Consider the following 14,893-nt stretch of genomic DNA (forward strand, 5'->3'; position numbering starts at 1 on the left):
GCTGGGTCTTATCACACGCTGTCGTGCGTCCTGCCACCCGGGTGTGCGTGCAAACTCGTAGAGCTAGAGCTCCGCTAGCCGTCGCGGTGCACAACTTGAGGCTCCATCATCCTGCAGAGTACCGAAACGGGATGCCCAGAAGCACAGGTCTGACGGCGTTCGGAGAGGACGCCGCCACCCTGCGCTGCAGCCTTGTCGATGCAACCTGCGGGCTGACCTGATCATCCTGGCCCCCGGTTTTCCCTGGACACCTACTTCTTCTTCTTCTGGACTATCTTTACTCTCCTCACTCATATTCCCTTTCTCCATCTCTTCCCGCCCCTCTCTTTTCCTCATCCCCACCCTCGTTGGCCCGCTGGTTTCGTCCTTCCATTGGACCGCCCTCGTAATTGCCCCAAACAGGCCTTCGTACAGGCCTTGTGAGTTTGATATTTGAGTCACCCGGTTCCCAATCAGTCCAGGCAGGGCTGAGGGACTGACATGAGAGGCTGCAGTGCGCTGCCCTTAACATACGCAATCTGGTTGCAAATACTTGACCTCGTTCATTATACAATTCTGTTAACTCAGACTACCTTTTTCGCCCTCGAGGTTGGGCTGCCTTGATCTTACGGCTACTACCTCTGCTCCATCGAACTTCATGTTTATTTTATTTCACTACTCGTTTCGAGTCATAAAAGACCTCCCCTCGTTCAGGCGCTCTTGGAAGAGTACACTGCTGTGTGTTCGCTGAAGAGTTACCTCATAGTACGTGCCGAGAGGGGTGGCCCTCGAAACCCCTTTGGACTACGAATTATCGTCTCGCAGAAAGACTGAAGCAAAGCACAAGAAGGGGTCTCCTTCTAAACTGAACCTCTTGAGTTTTGCTCAACTATTTTATCATGTCTAGTAGCATGAGTTCTTCCCGGAGCGAGTCGCCCGTGCGGCGCTCCAGGCCACGCAATCCAAGGAAGAAAGATCCTCAGACACCGCAACAGAAGATTGATGAATTTTGGGACAAATATAAGTCCAAAGCACCTGGGAAAGGTGAGTAAAGACTGCACCTTTGGTGCTCCACTCCTCCTCCTCCTCCTCCTCCTCCTCCTCCTCCTCCTCCTCCTCCTCCTCCTCCTCCTTCCCCCGCTCCCAAGAACTCACCCACGCACTCTCTCCCAAACACATTCACGTACTTACAACGCTGTAGCAACAACAATCATCCCCCAGAATGAATTTGCTGAACGTGCTGCCCGCCGCGCCTCTGCCAAGTCCAAGGCGCCGGCCAAGACGACAGAACAGTCCTATGAAGCGGCCGTGGAACAGTGTAGACGAAAGGTCGCCCAGATTGTGAAAGAATGCCGGCGCGTCAACCAGAAGTACCGTGATCCGCATTTCGACCTTGAGCTGGACCAGGTGCTGAACCGCCGTGACTGCCTCGACTCTCTAGACAACCAGCGTGATAACTACCCAGGTTACTACCAAACCTCAGAGTCGCGCGGGCGAGAGCTGCCGTTCAAGGATCGAGGCCAGTCCACGACGGCACCACAGGTGGCCTCTTCCAAGGTGACGAAAGCTGCGGCTGGGCCAGGATCCACAAGTGTGCTAAGCCTTTTGGGTGCACTCGAGCAGGAAGCCGTCCAACCAGACGGCAATACGAATCATACGTTCCGGCCCAAAGCGGTCAAAAGGGTCGTCGATATATTCGACAACCCGCAGTTTTTTATTGACGGCCCGACGGCAAATGATGTCCGTCAGGGTCGTGACGGAGACTGCTGGCTAATGGCCGCCCTGTGTACAATGAGCAACAAGCCTGGTCTGATCGAGCGGTGCTGTGTCGCGCACGATCAAGACGTGGGTGTGTATGGCTTTGTGTTTCACCGGGATGGCGAGTGGTTCAGTGAAATTATCGATGACAAGGTGAGCATCACAGCAACCCATCGGCATGGCCAGGCCCTATGAGGAGGAGGCCCTATGAGGAGGGATTGCTCACATGGTATCCACACAGCTGTACCTCACCAAGCCGGACTATGATGAGTCGCATTATGAACGCATTCTCTGGGAGGACCGTGAGCGTGTAAACTCTGAGGAGGCATATCGCAAAGCCTATCAGTCGAACAGTGGTGCCTTAGTAAGTTCTGTTCGACGTATGCCCTGCTGAGGAGCGTATACCACCAGCTAACACTACGAAACCAAAAATAGTACTTTGCACAATGCGTCAACCCCAATGAGACCTGGCTGCCTCTTCTTGAAAAGGCTTACGCCAAAGCTCACGGTGATTATTCCGCCATAGAAGGAGGCTTCGGCGGTGAGGGCATTGAGGACCTGACCGGGGGCGTAACCTCAGAGGTCTATACAAGCGACATCCTCGATAAAGAGTACTTCTGGAATGAAGAGCTCATGAAAGTCAACCAGGACTTCCTGTTCGGCTGCTCCACCGGTGTCTGGGGACTTGGGTGGGGCGAGCGTAAGGGAATTGTCGAGCTACATGCTTACTCGGTTCTCAAGGCATGCGAGATTGATGGCGTGCGACTCGTCTTGCTTAAGAATCCGTGGGGAAAACACGAGTGGAAGGGCCCTTGGTCCGATGGATCCAGTACGTTTCTCCTTAATCTGTTGTTCTCATGATAAATGGGAGCGGTTCCAAACGCTGACGTCGAGGTGTGCACAGAGGAATGGACGGCCGAATGGCTACAGAAGCTCGATCACAAGTTTGGCGACGACGGCTCCTTCTGGATTAGCTACTCGGACCTGCTCAAGAAGTACCAGGCCTTCGACAGGACCCGCCTCTTTAGCCCCGGCGAATGGAAGGTTGCCTCGATCTGGACCACACTGCACGTTCCATGGACCATCGACTACCACGACACCAAGTTCGCCTTCTCGCTTGCCAGGTCCGGGCCCGTGGTAATTGTGTTTTCGCAGCTCGACGAGCGCTACTTCAGGGGTCTCCAGGGCCAATACCGCTTCGAGCTGGGGTTCAGGGTGCACAAGACCGGCGAGGAGGACTATGTCGTGCGCAGCCAGAACGCGTATCGCATGAACCGTAGCGTGAACGTCGAGCTTGAGCTCGAGGCAGGCGAGTACGTGGTCGTGGTCAAGATCGACGCCCAGCGCAGGGAGTGCGTCATGCCCGTCGAGGAGGTCGTGCGCGCGTATGCCAAGCACCGGCGGGAAAAGCTCCGCCGCATCGGCCAGGCCTACGACGTTGCGCACTCCAAGGGCAAGATCATTGAGACCCCCGAAGAGAAGGAGGCGCGCGAAGCATTCGAGGAGCGGAAGAGGGGCAGGGAGAGAAGGCGGTGGGCGAAGCTGTTATTAGAGGACAAGAAGAACAAGAAGAAGTTGGTCCTACGGGAGAAGATGAAGGAGAGGAAGGCCAGGGACAAGCTAGAAGCCAAAGAACAGGCGAGGGCTGAAAGACGAGCAGCGAGAAGAGAGGCAAGGCTGAAGGCTGAGGCTGAGGAGCGTGCGGAGAAGGAGAAGGCTGCGACTGACAAGGCAGCAAGTGAGGTCGGAAAGCACAGCAGCCAGACGTCTCCTGACGACGAGGCTCGCCAGGGTGAGGATGTCAAGGGCAAGGGAAATGTCTCTGTCAAGGCGAATAAGCAGCAGACTAGGACTGGAGGCGCTGAGGTTAAGGGAGACGCTGTCAACGCCGAAGGCCATCAGTCTTCGAATGCTTCGGCAAATAATAAAGAGGACAAGCTCGAAGAAACGCCAAGCATTGGTGCCGCGGCAAAGAACGATGACTCGGAGAAACCACAGACCGGAGACGCAGCAACGCAGACCCCTACCGAGGAGAAGCAGCTCAAGGTCGAGATTCTACCAAGTACAGAAAGTGAAGAACCAAGTTTGGATGGCAGCACAGAGGGTGGCGAGAATACGCCCGCTTCAAGCGACGCCATTGTCGACACACCAGTCGAGGGCGCTGAACCTCTGGAGGAAGAAAACTACGTCACAGCCGCCGAGACAGACACCGAAGACAAGACGCCTTCCTCCGCCCGAGGTGATTCGCCCAAGAGCAAACCAGCCAGACCTGCAGCAAGCATCCCCGAGAACAAATCTGTCGGCGTGCAGACTGGCCCAGGCCTGCCTTTTCCCCCTCCGCTCCCTGCGCTACCTCCACTTCCTCCTCCTATGCGCCGCAGGCCATCACCAGGGCACCTACACGGCATGTACTCCTCTGTGCCTCCTCAACCAGGAGCCCACTATGGGCCTCCACACGGTCCGCCTCACGGCTACAATCACCCGCCACCGCGTATGCGCGGGGGCTATGGCGCAGAAGGGCCAGCGCCAGGTCCCTACACAGCACAGTACGATACCGAGTCCTCAAGCGAAACCTCAGAGTCTGAGTTCGAGTCCGATGAGGACGATGTCTCCGAGGTGAGCGAGCACGACATCGACATCTGCGTGGCCAATGCGCGGGCTGTCGCCTCCAAGACGGTTACGGTCAAGACGTCGACGGGGCATTCCGGCAGCAGCGTGGAGGAGGAGTCTATGGACGAGTTTGAAAAGGATCCTTGGAACGCGGTGGGGGTGTTTGGTCTGCGGGTGTACTACAAGATGCCGGAGGGCGCGGGCGCCACGCAAGGGAACCAGGAAGGAGTGAGGCTGCGGGTGGAGAGGCCCAACCCGTACGTATGGGATGAGAGCAGCGATGACGAGGCGGACGACGAGAAGGAGGTCGAGGCCAAGGGGGAGAACAAGGAAGAGCAGAAGGTGCTGGATGTCGATGATAGTGCCAAAGATGCCGTTGGGGAGCAGACTCCGACGCCTAGCGAGGACGGTGTGGTGAAGGGGGAAGAGGATAAGACTGATGAGGAGGACAAAGGCAACAGTGCTGATGGCTCCGCAAATGTGAATATGAAGATTGAGCAGAAAACCACTGTTGAGAAGAATACTCTAGAGCGGTCGAGCGAGGCAGATAGAAAGGAGGAGGAGGTGAAGGAGGAGGAGAAGGAGAAAGGGGAGGATTCAATGGCTCAGAATGCTTCTTGAGGTACCGTGGCTAGGTCTAGAGTATCGTTACAGAACACGCATGGAATCGAGACGCATCTCACTCTTATTTGGCCCAGGCGACTTTTCTTTTGTCTCCCTTTCTGTGCTTCCTATTTTTTTTAATTTTTTTTTAGGCAATAAAGTGAAGGAAGAAATAGTCCACCGTATTCCACAGGCATGCACGTCTCGACGATGTGTCGCAATTCCGAAAAGAGCACTCTCAAGTCAAACCATGCAGCAAACCCTCCACCTTCCTCCTCTCCACCACCTCCACATCATCCACGACCATCGCGTCCCCGTCGCCAAAGAGGTCATCCTCAGAGGAGTCCACCGCCCCGCCGTGCCCCTCCAGCCTCGCCACCTTGTCCCCTACACGGGCGAGCAGCATGCGCATGCGCTCCAGCTCCCTCTCCACCTCGCCCCCTCGCGTGACCAGGTTGTCCTGGATGCCGCCGCCGCCCCCGCCTCCGTTCGTCTCCCCTTCCCCCTGCTCGTTTTCCGAGGCGTCAAAGGGCCGGAGGAGCGCCCTGACCTTGCGCAGGCGGCGGACGCGGGCCTCGGCTTCAGCGCGGTGGAATGAGAGGTCCTGTAGGCGGGTGACGAGGTCGGCGTAGCGGCGGGCCTCGGGGGCTTGTTGTGTTGAGTCCCAGGTTGGTGGGAGGGAGGCTATTATTTCGGGATTTGCTAATTGGTGTGTGTATGTGAGTGTCAGTGAATAGATTGATAGATATGAGATATGAGTGAGGATTTTGTTTACAAAAAGACAATGTACTTGGTCTTTGAGGGGGGAGAAAAAGAGGGGGGGGGCAGTGAAAATGAGATGAAAGTGAAATCAAGACGAGGTGAGCGTAGCACTTGTGGTGAGTGAGAAATAGACAAAGGAACAAGACCAACCATAATCAGCACCCTGCATCCTCCACACATCCTCCCCACCCTCCCCATTCTCACCCTCACCCTCACCCTCGGCGCGGTGGCGAGCATCCCCGGCCGCCAGATACAGCCCGTCGATCTGCTCGGCGACGTGCCGCGTTGCCTGGGGCGGGTAGACGCGGCGCGCGTGCTGCTGGAGGGTGTGGTTGAGCCTCTGCAGCGCGTCGTCGACAGCCCTCTCTGTGAGTCTCTCGTTCTCGTCGCCGCCTGCAGACTCGTTGTTGGTATTGGCGCGTCGCCAGGCTCGGCTGGGCTGGAGGGGTTGGGCGAGGAGGCGGGTTTGGGCGGTTAGGAAGTCTTGTTTGAGGGTTAGGATGGTTGGAGTTGGGGGAGGGAGGGCGCCAGGTGGGGCCATTTTGGGGAGGGTTTGGATGTGTTTGCGTGAGAGAGAGGAGGGGAGTATGATTAGAAGATAATGAATGAATGGGGGGGTTGAGATTGTTGATTTGATTTGCTGTTGTGTTGGGTGAGTTTTGTTCTTGATGAGACTGAGACGGGTTTTGTTTGTTTTGTGGTGAGTTTGATATTAGTAGATTATGACCCAGGCAAATTTACAAGGATAACGATCATAGTGGTGTGTGGGGGGCGCGGGGGGCTATGCTTAGGAAGCAGGGGTGCTAAAGTGCAGCTCTATTCGCTCTATGCAGACCCTTGTAGAGGGTCGGTCCCCAACCAACACTCACTGCTCACCGATATGAACTGATGTCAAGTATCGATAGCCTCTAAACCTCGATGAGGTGACAATATGAAAAAGAAAAATAGGGTAAGGGGAGGAAAGGTAGAGAAAGTTATGTTGCCAAAAAAAAAAAAAAAAAATTGATCTATAAAACAATGTCTAATGAGATGAGATTCTATCCTTCCTATGCTATACTACAATTCTCATATGAACCAATGTGCCAGATGCATTTTCACTTGCCTTCTCCTCCTCATATTCTCTCTTTCTCTCCATCTCTCAACACACCTCTACATGGACAACACCCCCGTCTCCAACAGACGGAATCCCTCCTTGGTAGACTCATCCATGTCTTCCACCGGCAGACCCAGCGCCTCGTTCACCAGCCCGAGCCGCGAATGATCAGCCTCGCCCGTGGGGAAGAAAATCCGCGTGTATAATTGCCGCGAAAAGGCACTGTGGTCGCCCTTCATCATCCCCTCGACGCCCTCCTCCCACCGAGTCTTGGAGTCCGCATGATCAATCGTCCAGTCCGCGTCCGTCGTGCCCGTCACGCGCTTGACGCTCTCAAACATGTCCTTCTGGCTGACGCGGAAGCTCGACACGTACAGCGCCTTGTTCGCCCACCTCTCGACGGTCGGGACGTCCTTGTCCGCTTCGTCCTGGGGGAACCTCTTCAGGCTCAGGTACGCCGCCAGCGCCCGGCCGCACTGGTCCCACGTGGTCGTGCTGATCTTCTCCTCCCCGTCGTCGAAAAAGGTCATCTTCCTGTGCGTCACGTCGCACCCGAACCGGTCCTGGGCGTTGCTGACCAGCGACCACTCGTACCAGAACCCCGTCGCCAGCACGACCCACTTGCTCACGCCGAGCTGCTCGATCTGCGCCCTGTCGGCCAGGAAATACTGATTGAGGTGCGCGTCTGCCCCCATGGCGTTGTTGAGCGGGTCCGGCCCGTAGGCGTTGGGCATCACGTAGGGCACGCCCGCCTGTGCCGCCGCGGCGATGAGCCTGGTGGACGGGTTGGTGGGGTCCATGTTGGCGGCCGCCGCGAGCGTGATGACGAGGAAGTCCTGGCCGCGGAGGGCCTCAACGAGGGCCGACTCGTCGGCGTAGTTAACCTCTACGCGGCGGACGCCCGCGGGCAGGATGCTCTTGCTGCTGGCGCGGGTGGGGGCTGTGACTGTGTGTTTGCCCGTGGCGAGGAGGTGCTTGGTCAGGTATGAGCCGATCCTGCCGCCAGCCTGGTTATAGTGTTAGCCAGGGATATGGTAGGGGTGGTGAAGGAGGAGGCCTTTTGCTTGTGTTTTCGAGTCAAAGAAGATTGGCAGGGTGTTCAATACGTACGCCCACAATGGCGACCTTTTCGATGCGGTTGATGAAGCCGGCTGGCTGGTCCTTGGCGTACTTGGGGGCAGACATTGTGATCTCGTTTTTCTTTTCGTTGTTTCGGTGTTTCGGTCAAGGAAGGAGGGTTTATCCTCAAAAATTGGAGGACTGTGATGATTGTTGTTGTTGTTGTTGCTGATGGTGGTGATGTTAATGTGTGCCTACAATCTCTCAAGATTGTGTGGGAGAAGAACGTGGACAATGCTCATCTTTTATAGCCCGTAGTCCAAACCCACCACTACCATGGCATTCGTCTAATCGTCATGACAACTCCGGACAATACACCTACTTGTTTCTAATGCCGGGCTGACCAAGTGAGTAGTTATCGCCGCTCCAGGCTTTGTTCGACCGTATCATTGATTGCCCAACTAGGAAATTTCATGTCCAAGGCATGCCATGAATCCATACACTGGGGCTTCGCCGGACTTAAGAAACATCTTGTCATACATTAACCCCCCAAGGCGCCAAGTGTGCACACAGTAGCGTCCCTCTCTCCCAGGCCGGAGAGAGAGAGACAGAAACAAAGGAAAAAAAACATGAACCATTTATCTCCGCTTGGCTCTGCAGAAGAATGCCTCTTTGATATCTCCGCGTGCGGACGAGACGGCGCAGAGAATTGCCTAATGAGGTGATACATTCTCCGTTTACCCCTAAAAGCCGGGGGTCATTCCCGTCGGCTTCGGTCTATTAGAAATTGGTGTGGACAGCCCCTTTAAGTATTGAGTCAGCGCCAACAGCGAGAAGGCAATAAAAAACCGAGGAAAGGAGCGAGACTTTTTCTGAAGCTACCTTGTTCTAATTAAGGATGCCTCAGAATTTGTTCAACAAACGCTCATGCCAGAAAACCCCACCAGTAACAATGGCCGTCCCGGTCCCAGCATGGCGGTATCAGCCCTCCCAGTAAGCTTGATTCGGAACCAGGGTTACGCTTCGGACGAGGCGGGCCTTATCCTCTATGGGCTTCCCAACACGAGGGGAACCGGCGCGCGGGGACAGCCGAAATAGTAGAGCAAAAAAGTAATACCTCGAGGTAACAGGATTGAACAGATTGAATTTCAAGCTGCTCGGGCTTAGAGAGAAAGAAGAAGAAGAAGAAGGAAAAAGGACAAGAACTTGCTGAACGGAAATTCATTCATTCTTCTGTCGCCCCCTCCCCGGCGCTGCCTTTCTAGGCCTCGTTTCACTATCGCATTGTTGAAAGGGGACATGGCATTGAAGGTGAAGTTGGAAATGACAATTCCAAAATCTCCGCGAGCGAACCCGATAAGCCGTCAACTAGGGTGAACAGACTGAACGACTCCCTCGCTTGTGCCAGAACCGAGAGACAAGACTTCAGGGACAGAACTGTGAGATTCTGTACCACGTAGCGTTTTCCCTACTTAATCTTTTTTTCCTTCTCCATCCTCCGAGCGATATTAGTTTGTGCAGCGTCACCCCGAGCCGCGTGCACCCTAGAGCCCCTAGCGTATTATAGGTGCCCAAGGAAGGAGGGGGAGATGAATGATTGTTCCTTCCGAAACGAAGCAAGGAAAGAAAGAGAGAGAAAGAGGGAGAGAAGGGAGCAGCCAGTTGTCGCAACCACTGGGAGTTGGGGCATTCCTTCCTTCTTCTATTGTGGCAGACATATCCAGCACAAAAAGCAAATGGTCTCTGCTTGCTGCCTGCATCACCTTTGTTTGTGGGCCTGTTCGTTTCCTCAATAGTATCCTCCCCTCCCCCTCCCCCACTCACATAAAAAGGCACATCTCCTTGTAGTATTCCTTCATCCTCCTCCTCCTCCTTCCCCGTCCCCCTCCTTGTTCGCTTGTCCATCTTCATAAGAAAGAGGCAAGACGAGCCTGAGTCGTTCGCTGTTTCGCTCGTAACATGTTCAGCAACAGTGACACAGTTGAAGGACAAGAGAGAGGACCATTGGCGACACCGACGACAATAGGGAACATAACAGCAAGTTAAATGCGCTAGTGTCCATACAGACTACACAAAGTGTGTGCTCTAGAACCTCGGTTGTTGATCTGCGAGAGAGGAAGAGGGAGAGAGACACAGACGCCCCACCCCTGCTGCCACACAACCCCGGCTCGCGCAGTTCTCAATCGCGGGGAAGGAAACTCCACTATCCTCGGGCCAATCCTTTCTTCCACGCACTACATACTTAGTTAGATGCTAAGTAGATTCCCCTTGGTCACTAAATGCGGGGGGGGGGGGGGGGCGGGCGTTGCGTGAGAGCCATCGCGGGGAAAAGAAGAAGGAAGAGGAGAAAGGAGAAGGAGAAAAGCAAGGAAGACCGTAGTATAGTGAACCATCCTTGTCTCGTGGTTACTGTAGAAAGGAACCCTCTCAGTAAGCGGCCACTGTCACCCTGCTGAAATCCTCTCGTTCTTGGAGGAGGGGAGAGGCGTCAACTTGAGCTGGAGCCTAGTGCAGCAGAGAAGCACTTGGGAGGAGGAATGTTGTGCGCCCCTTGTCTGCATTATCCTCTATTGTGGAGCGTAGCAGCGCATCTTCAGCGGCGGGGAAGGGAGGGGCCGGGGGCTATTCGTCACCTGCCCACAATTCTACGCACCGGTGGCACTCCTCCGCCGCAGAGCCCCTAGAAGCTACCGGTTGGGGGGGAACGTCGTCTGGGAAATATGCAAGGCCGGGGTGGTAAGTCTGCGGTGCATCGCTGCTAAGTAGCCGATCTCTGTCTTTTTGCCTCGGTATGTCGCCGTGTCTTATTTTATAGCATTGACGCATCCTCCTTGCTTTGTTCAGTCCTGATTCTGTGTTGCTTTTCTAGACGTTTTCAAAGGGAAATTTGAGCCTTCTCGTCTCGGAAGTGTCACCAGATTTCAAGGTTACACACTGCATTCTCACTCCTGTGGTGCATCTTTTTTAGGCCTCGTTGTGTTTGAAGTGTGTATATATTTGTATATATACACATTTATATTATTTTTACACACAATAATTCCACTTCAGCCTTTAATTATAGTTACTTTCTAAAAATTCTTTTATTGTCTTACAGCGTTCCGACACGACGAGCCCTGAAAAGATGGTCATCAGATCTCGGTGGTCCATCTCCATTCCGGAGGTCTCCATTCACCAGTGGATTTTTGGCTCATCCAAGGATCCTCTCCAGGCGGGCGATGCAAAGGCCCTCATCGATGCCGACCGCCCAGACACCCATTTCCTCACCTTTGAGGAATACCGCCTGCTGTCCAAGCGCGTTGGCCTCGGGCTGCAGCGGGCAGGGCTGAAACCCGGCGATCGGGTGCTGGTCTTTTCTGGAAATAATGTCTATTTTCCCTCCATCTTTTGTGGCGTCCTCATGGCTGGGGGCATCTTCTCGGGCGCCAACCCCTCCTTCGTCGCCCGCGAGCTTGCCTACCAGCTGCGTGATAGCGGGGCCTCCTTCCTGATCGCCGCAGGGGACAGCCTCGACGTGGCCCTGCAGGCCATTGAGGAGGCCGGCCTGCCGAAAGACCGCTTGTACACCTTCGATGCCAAGGAGGATCCACGCCCGAACAAGCCGGCTCCGGGCGTCAGAGGTCGGCAGCAAGGAGTAAGGCACTGGACCGAGCTGATCCAGGCGGACATCGCCGAGGCGGCAGCCTGGGACTGGGTCGAGCCCAGCGATCCCAAGAGCGCGACATGCTGTCTGAACTACAGCAGCGGGACGACTGGTGTGCCAAAGGGGGTGGAGATCTCGCACCACGCCTATGTAGCCAACTGCACACAGGTCGTGTTCCTGAGCCAGCTCGATCCGGACCACGAGGCCAAGGTGGCTCGAGCCCGTGCCTTGGCCTTCCTCCCCTTCTACCACGCCTACGGCCAGACGTACTTTATCGCAAACTATCCCTCCCAGCGCATCCCGGTGTACATCATGCCCAAGTTCGACTTTCTCAAGTTTCTCGAGCATATCGAGAAGTACCGCATCACGGCGCTCGCCTGTGTGCCGCCCGTGATTGTCGCCCTTGCAAAGCACCCTGCGGCCCGCAAGGCCGATCTGAGCAGCATAGAGACTATCGGCTCAGGAGCAGCACCCCTGGCAGCGGAGACCGCGAGGGAGTGTGAGAGTCTGTTCAAGGCCAAGGGCGTTATCCTTAGTCAGGGTTGGGGCATGACCGAGGTGACGTGCACTTGCATGGCATGGGAGACCACCAGGTTGAAGCCCAGCGGTGGGGTGGGAGAGCTGATGCCCAACTGCGCCGGCAAGCTCATGGACCTCGACGGAGAGACAGAGATCCAGGAGGCCAACCAGAGAGGCGAGCTCTGGGTCACCGGGCCCAACCTGCTCAAGGGCTACTGGAACAAGCCAGAGGCTACCAGCAGCACGGTGGTCACCGACAGAGGCGGGACGCGCTGGCTGAGGACGGGGGACATCGCTTACCTCGAGGAGTACAAGGATGGGAGCATCTGGCACATTGTCGACAGGATAAAGGAGCTCATCAAGGTCAAGGGCAACCAGGTCGCCCCTGCTGAGCTGGAGGGCGTCCTTCTGGACCACCCGGACATTGCCGACGCCGCAGTGGTTGGCGTGACCATCAAGGGGGAAGAGTACCCAAGAGCCTATGTCCAGATCAGCCCTGGGGCAAAGGTGAAGGAGAAGGATATTGCGTTCTGGATGGAGGACAAGGTGACGAGATACAAGCGTCTGCAAGGAGGTGTTGTATTTGTTGATGCCGTCCCCAAGAATCCGGTAAGTCGACACCTGTCAAAATCTTCCCGAGCGATATACCCTTCAGGTTGCTAACCAAGCCTGTCTCATGGCCAACAGTCAGGAAAGATCCTGCGCAAGATTCTCAGAGACAGAGCCAAGGAAGAGGTTGGAGATCGGGAGCCGCTCGCATCCAAGATTTAGAGCAGACATGCCAGAGTCGTTATGTCCACCGTCTTGAGACAGGGTATCAATGGAGTTCGGGATGAAGATGTTATAAGAGGGGATGAACAGGGGCACTAGAACATTAGAGGGCATCTATCACCAACAGGCCCGGTGATTTCTGTAGTCAGTCGATGTACCAAATCTCGCCTTTGGATCTGATCAGATTCTGACACGCCAACCGACCCTCTACCACCATATCGAAATCGTATCGGGAAGCAATAAGTTGTGGTTCATACATTTGGCCCAGTATATAACAGAAGAGATGTTTTGTTTTTTTTATTAAAAAAAATACAACATACAAAGAATATGACTTGGGAACATTGAGGATTTCATTGATTCAGGTTTGGATTTTGTTGTCGTTGCGATATCTAAAAGTGAAAGAGACCCTTTGAGCTTGAAGGTGGGCCTCGGGGGGCGTAGGCGTAAGCGTGGGTGTGCAGATTAAATACTAACGTTTTGACCAAACGCCACTGATTGGTCAAAGCTGCCAAGCGGCTGTCGGCTCCTTCCCCCATCACGAACTTTTTTCTTGCAGCCGAACATCGCCAGAGCTTTTTCACCACCACCTCAGATCCCAACGAGCTCAACACCGCGAATGAACAGCCATTGCGATCCAAAGTAAAAAGACGAAGAACAACAATTCCAACAAAAAAAAAGAAGACTTGTACAATCCCAACCATCGATCCGAATAATCACTCTTCCTCTCAAATCGCGTGTGACCCACCAACATCACCACCACAACAGACCTCCTCACCAGAGGTCAACCACACGAACCCCCTCTCTTTATCTCTCTCTCTCTCTCTCCATCCGCAACGTTGCAAAACCAAACATCCAAGGATGGAGGCCACAGCCACCACGCTCCTGCGTCCAGCAGCCCGACGGTGCCTCAACATCCCCCTCAAGCCCCAGGTCCGCACAAAGGCAACAGCCTCCCGCACAAAGCGCGCCCTCAACATCCCCCCTCACTCGTCCTTCCTTGCCGCCACCGAGGCAGGCATCGAGCAGGATACCATCGTCTTCAACCCGCCCTCGGCTGCGCCCTCGGTCTACCACACCCCCTTCAAGTTCCTGCCCAAGAACGACCCGCGGCGGCGGGCGAACCTAGCATCGCTGTTCGAGTCGCACTTTGGCTCTACCACCACCACCACCACCACCACCACGACGAGCCTCTCCTCCTCATCACTACAGAAAACCGAAATCGGCGACCTCCCCGAAGTGGCCGCCCCCAAGGCCATGTTCGACCGCGACCCCATCACCAAGGAAGAAGTCGAGGAGATGCGGATGCTGCGGTCCACAGACCCCTACAAGTGGTCCGTCAAGGCCCTGAGCGAGAAATACCAAATCCCGACTGGATTTGTAGTCGCATGCTGCCAGGCACCCAGGGAAAAGATCGACTTTGAGAGGCGGAAGTTTGAGCTGTCACAGCAGCGGTGGGGTCCCACCAAGAGGAAGGCCATGGAGGACAGGCACAGGAGGAACCAGATGTTGCTGCGGGGAGAGATATGAGGATGAGTGGGAGGGACTGAGAATAAAAGAAGTAGAGAATGGGTTTCACTCTCACTGGGCTTCTATGAGACGTGCTTATGATATAGACACTCAGGACGCTCTGTTGGACGCCGCCGTGTCGTTCAGCCCAGGTTGGGGTTCGGAGGGGAGGGGGGTTTCGACGAATTTGCTCGACCTCTATTTCATCATATTGAACGGCACGGCTTGGTGGCCAAGGAGGCTGTACATTCACCATGGGGGACATATCTGCTCAAGTAGGCGGACTATTACAATAAGGCAGAGAGAGCATATGCCAGAGTAAGACTGGCCGGCGTCAAATGGATGGCATGGCTCGTTTTGCCACGGCTCGGAGAGGCTTTCATCTGTTCTTATGTATATTTGGAAAAAGACTCCATTAATCTCAAATAGATATCGTTGTTGTTAAGAGTTCCGAACAGAAGAAAAATCAAATCTCGAGTATTCGCTGAGTCAGCTGCATCATAGGACCCATTCATCGATGGTGGTTTCTCCCATGGTTCCCTCCGTCGTATCCTACGAGCCAGACCTGTCCGGGTCCCAGGTAAGCTCATTGC

General features: G+C 54.9%; 5 protein-coding genes across 5 annotated transcripts; 3 read left to right on the forward strand and 2 right to left on the reverse strand.

Moving 5' to 3' along the window:
• Positions 1-890: 890 nt before the first annotated feature.
• Positions 891-3,351, forward strand: M406DRAFT_47879 (uncharacterized protein; the record flags this gene model as incomplete). The annotated part of the gene is made up of 6 exons (XM_040924348.1): positions 891-1,023; positions 1,181-1,429; positions 1,619-1,890; positions 1,979-2,101; positions 2,173-2,566; positions 2,642-3,351. Coding segments are annotated over 6 exons (1,881 nt in total), but the record flags the coding sequence as incomplete, so codon positions are not given.
• A 1,720-nt stretch (positions 3,352-5,071) lies between these two features.
• M406DRAFT_358330 (uncharacterized protein) lies at positions 5,072-6,274 on the reverse strand. The gene is made up of 2 exons (XM_040923870.1): positions 5,863-6,274; positions 5,072-5,652 (listed from the first exon to the last, which is right to left on the reverse strand). Exons 1-2 carry the CDS (start codon positions 6,251-6,253, stop codon positions 5,189-5,191), a joined length of 855 nt encoding a protein of 284 aa, XP_040771735.1. The 5' UTR covers positions 6,254-6,274; the 3' UTR covers positions 5,072-5,188.
• Positions 6,275-6,861: 587 nt separating this feature from the next.
• M406DRAFT_267320 (NAD(P)-binding protein) lies at positions 6,862-7,990 on the reverse strand (the record flags this gene model as incomplete). Its single annotated transcript, XM_040917871.1, has 2 exons — positions 6,862-7,812; positions 7,916-7,990. The coding sequence occupies 2 exons, from the start codon at positions 7,988-7,990 to the stop codon at positions 6,862-6,864; spliced, it is 1,026 nt and encodes a 341-aa protein (XP_040771736.1).
• A 2,995-nt stretch (positions 7,991-10,985) lies between these two features.
• On the forward strand, positions 10,986-12,986 carry M406DRAFT_296170 (uncharacterized protein; the record flags this gene model as incomplete). The annotated part of the gene is made up of 2 exons (XM_040919230.1): positions 10,986-12,632; positions 12,711-12,986. The coding sequence occupies 2 exons, from the start codon at positions 10,986-10,988 to the stop codon at positions 12,792-12,794; spliced, it is 1,731 nt and encodes a 576-aa protein (XP_040771737.1). The 3' UTR covers positions 12,795-12,986.
• Positions 12,987-13,652: 666 nt separating this feature from the next.
• On the forward strand, positions 13,653-14,321 carry M406DRAFT_47159 (uncharacterized protein; the record flags this gene model as incomplete). Its single annotated transcript, XM_040924322.1, has 2 exons — positions 13,653-13,927; positions 13,982-14,321. 2 exons carry the CDS (start codon positions 13,653-13,655, stop codon positions 14,319-14,321), a joined length of 615 nt encoding a protein of 204 aa, XP_040771738.1.
• Between the last annotated feature and the right edge of the window lie 572 nt (positions 14,322-14,893).

The sequence above is a fragment of the Cryphonectria parasitica genome, assembly GCF_011745365.1.
Source record: "Cryphonectria parasitica EP155 unplaced genomic scaffold M406scaffold_9, whole genome shotgun sequence".
NCBI classification, from domain to species: Eukaryota; Fungi; Ascomycota; class Sordariomycetes; order Diaporthales; family Cryphonectriaceae; genus Cryphonectria; species Cryphonectria parasitica.

Bases quoted from the DNA above. Each gene is read 5' to 3' on its own strand.
- M406DRAFT_358330 (XM_040923870.1), bottom strand. From the start codon at position 6,253: ATGGCCCCACCTGGCGCCCTCCCTCCCCCAACTCCAACCATCCTAACC. The intron at 5,653-5,862 runs GTTGGTCTTGTT...CACACCAATTAG, and splicing joins GATGCAGGGTGCTGATTATG to CAAATCCCGAAATAATAGCC.